At 45.8% G+C, this 1,918-nt stretch overlaps 1 protein-coding gene across 1 annotated transcript in view; it reads right to left on the bottom strand.

Annotated features, from left to right (window-relative positions):
• Positions 1-1,918, bottom strand: part of T265_06948 (hypothetical protein) — a gene marked incomplete at both ends in the record, with an annotated part of 40,396 nt that overhangs the window by 15,742 nt on the left and 22,736 nt on the right. Inside the window, one exon of the mRNA XM_009172351.1 lies at positions 1,600-1,689. Within this exon, the coding sequence (XP_009170615.1) occupies positions 1,600-1,689 (90 nt within the window). The remainder of the gene's footprint in view (positions 1-1,599; positions 1,690-1,918) is intronic.

Raw genomic sequence — 1,918 nt, 5'->3', positions numbered from 1 at the left:
GAACGAAGTTCCAGCCAGTGTAGCCTGCTGGATCATTGAAGCACTGAAGCCCGACCACCACGTCAAGGTGGCAGCTTTAGGTCGGGGATCGACCGTCAACCATACGTTTACGTAGAACTTACCACATTAACAGTGAGCTTGCAACTTTCTTTAAGACTTTAATAATAAAAGCAATTCAGCTTAGTTTATGAAGGTATAATAAACGTGGGTTGATTCCACTGCGGATTAAAGAAGGTTTCTAGAAACGTCTCAGGTGACAAGACACGTGAGCACATCTCAGATGTGTACGCATGTGCATTCATACGGAAGTGCAACTTACGGTTTGGAAAACTGAGAGAATTCCTCGGGTTTTGAAGACGCGCGTGGTCACCGCGGGGGAATCAGTAACTACTTTCATAGGCGGCAAATGTGTCAGGGGGCAAGCTATCAAAGTCGTATCTCATTCGTTCTAATGGAAAGCTTTCTTTCCATCGAGGCCATACACCAATAAGTTTAAACCGATTTTTTTCAACGGGAGGTTTATTGTAACCGTGTACGAAGGCCAGTCGTCCCTAATAACCGAACACTACATCATTTGGACGCATGTGTCACGTGCATGAAACGGGCCAAACGAAGACATGCCCTTATTGGTTAGAATGCCAGCCAATCCGGACCGAGCATCCCTGACTGGACGCTTCTCGCCCCCTCAGGGTGCTTCTAGCACGACCTTGTGGAACACATTGTGACTACCTTAGAAATACAGTTGTACTAATTTTCCTTTGTCTCCATAAAGGGCTGTGTGTAGCTACCGTGCCTTTTGATATACCATAGTGGGCGGAGCCGGAAGCCAAGGGACCGATACAGAGATGCACGATCGTCCATCAGGTCACAACACAGGGCTTCACCGAATATCTTCATACACGATACATAATGCTATCCCTACCTTGGCTCGTTCAGCTATTCACGTCCTAGATCCAGGGAACAGATTATGAAACTAAAACAGCAGTTATCTGTCTATTGCCTGTTCTGTTTTATCTCCAGGGCACGTATTCTTTTGCGCTGATACTTTGTTACTAATAAACGGCTAGTAGTTTGAAAGTGATTAGAATGGAAGGGATAAAAGGCGTTCGATGTGAGTTTTGTGAAGCCTGTATTCGCGAGCAGTCGTCTCAGCAGTCCGCCTCCCGTTCTGACACAATCATTCCGATGAATCCACACCAAATAATGGAAATAACGGATTCGATTTTTCTGCTTTTAGAGTCTATTGACTGTGTATATCCTTGGCCGTGCCGGTATTTTAGTCCCCGGACTCCTGACATCTAACCCGCGAGGGGAGCTTGATAAAACTACTCTACAAGCACAGGCTGGACGCACCCGAATTACCTGAAAAAAGGAACCGCTTGTCAGAACCGCTCGTGTGCACGCCGTCTCGAAGGGCGACCTACCAGCTGTCATGACTTTGTCGATCAGTTGACGCACCTGTGTTGCCAGGACAACCAACCAGAAAAGTCACGAAGCTCGAAACCTGTTCCTTAGTTTTAGTTGTTTACGGGTTTTTCGGAACTTGTATGGAAAGGGAAGAAAACAGAGGTAATCAAGAAGTGGAGGTTTTGAACTCACTGCACTTCGTTTCAGATCCGGAACACCATGCATTGCTCGATAGCGATTGTGCGTATGCAGAACTTCGCAACGAAAAGCTTCCAGGTGCGCCTGAAAAAATATAAATGAAGCAATTAGACATATAAGAACATGTTTCTCTTCTTGGTAAATGCAACGCTTACTTTGGTCTGACTTTTCAACCATCACCTCTTTAAAATAATAAGCACCCATGTATAGCTATGTAATGTACTACTCATAAGGTTGCTGAAAATCCATCGACAGCTCACGACCGGTTTCGCCCTTTTTGGGGCTCATCAGGTAGACGCAGTCCCCGGATTTC

Source organism: Opisthorchis viverrini (assembly GCF_000715545.1).
Source record: "Opisthorchis viverrini unplaced genomic scaffold opera_v5_152, whole genome shotgun sequence".
NCBI classification, from domain to species: Eukaryota; Metazoa; Platyhelminthes; class Trematoda; order Opisthorchiida; family Opisthorchiidae; genus Opisthorchis; species Opisthorchis viverrini.
The sequence above is the reverse complement of the archived record's forward strand: the minus strand, read 5'-3'. Positions and strand labels throughout refer to the sequence as shown.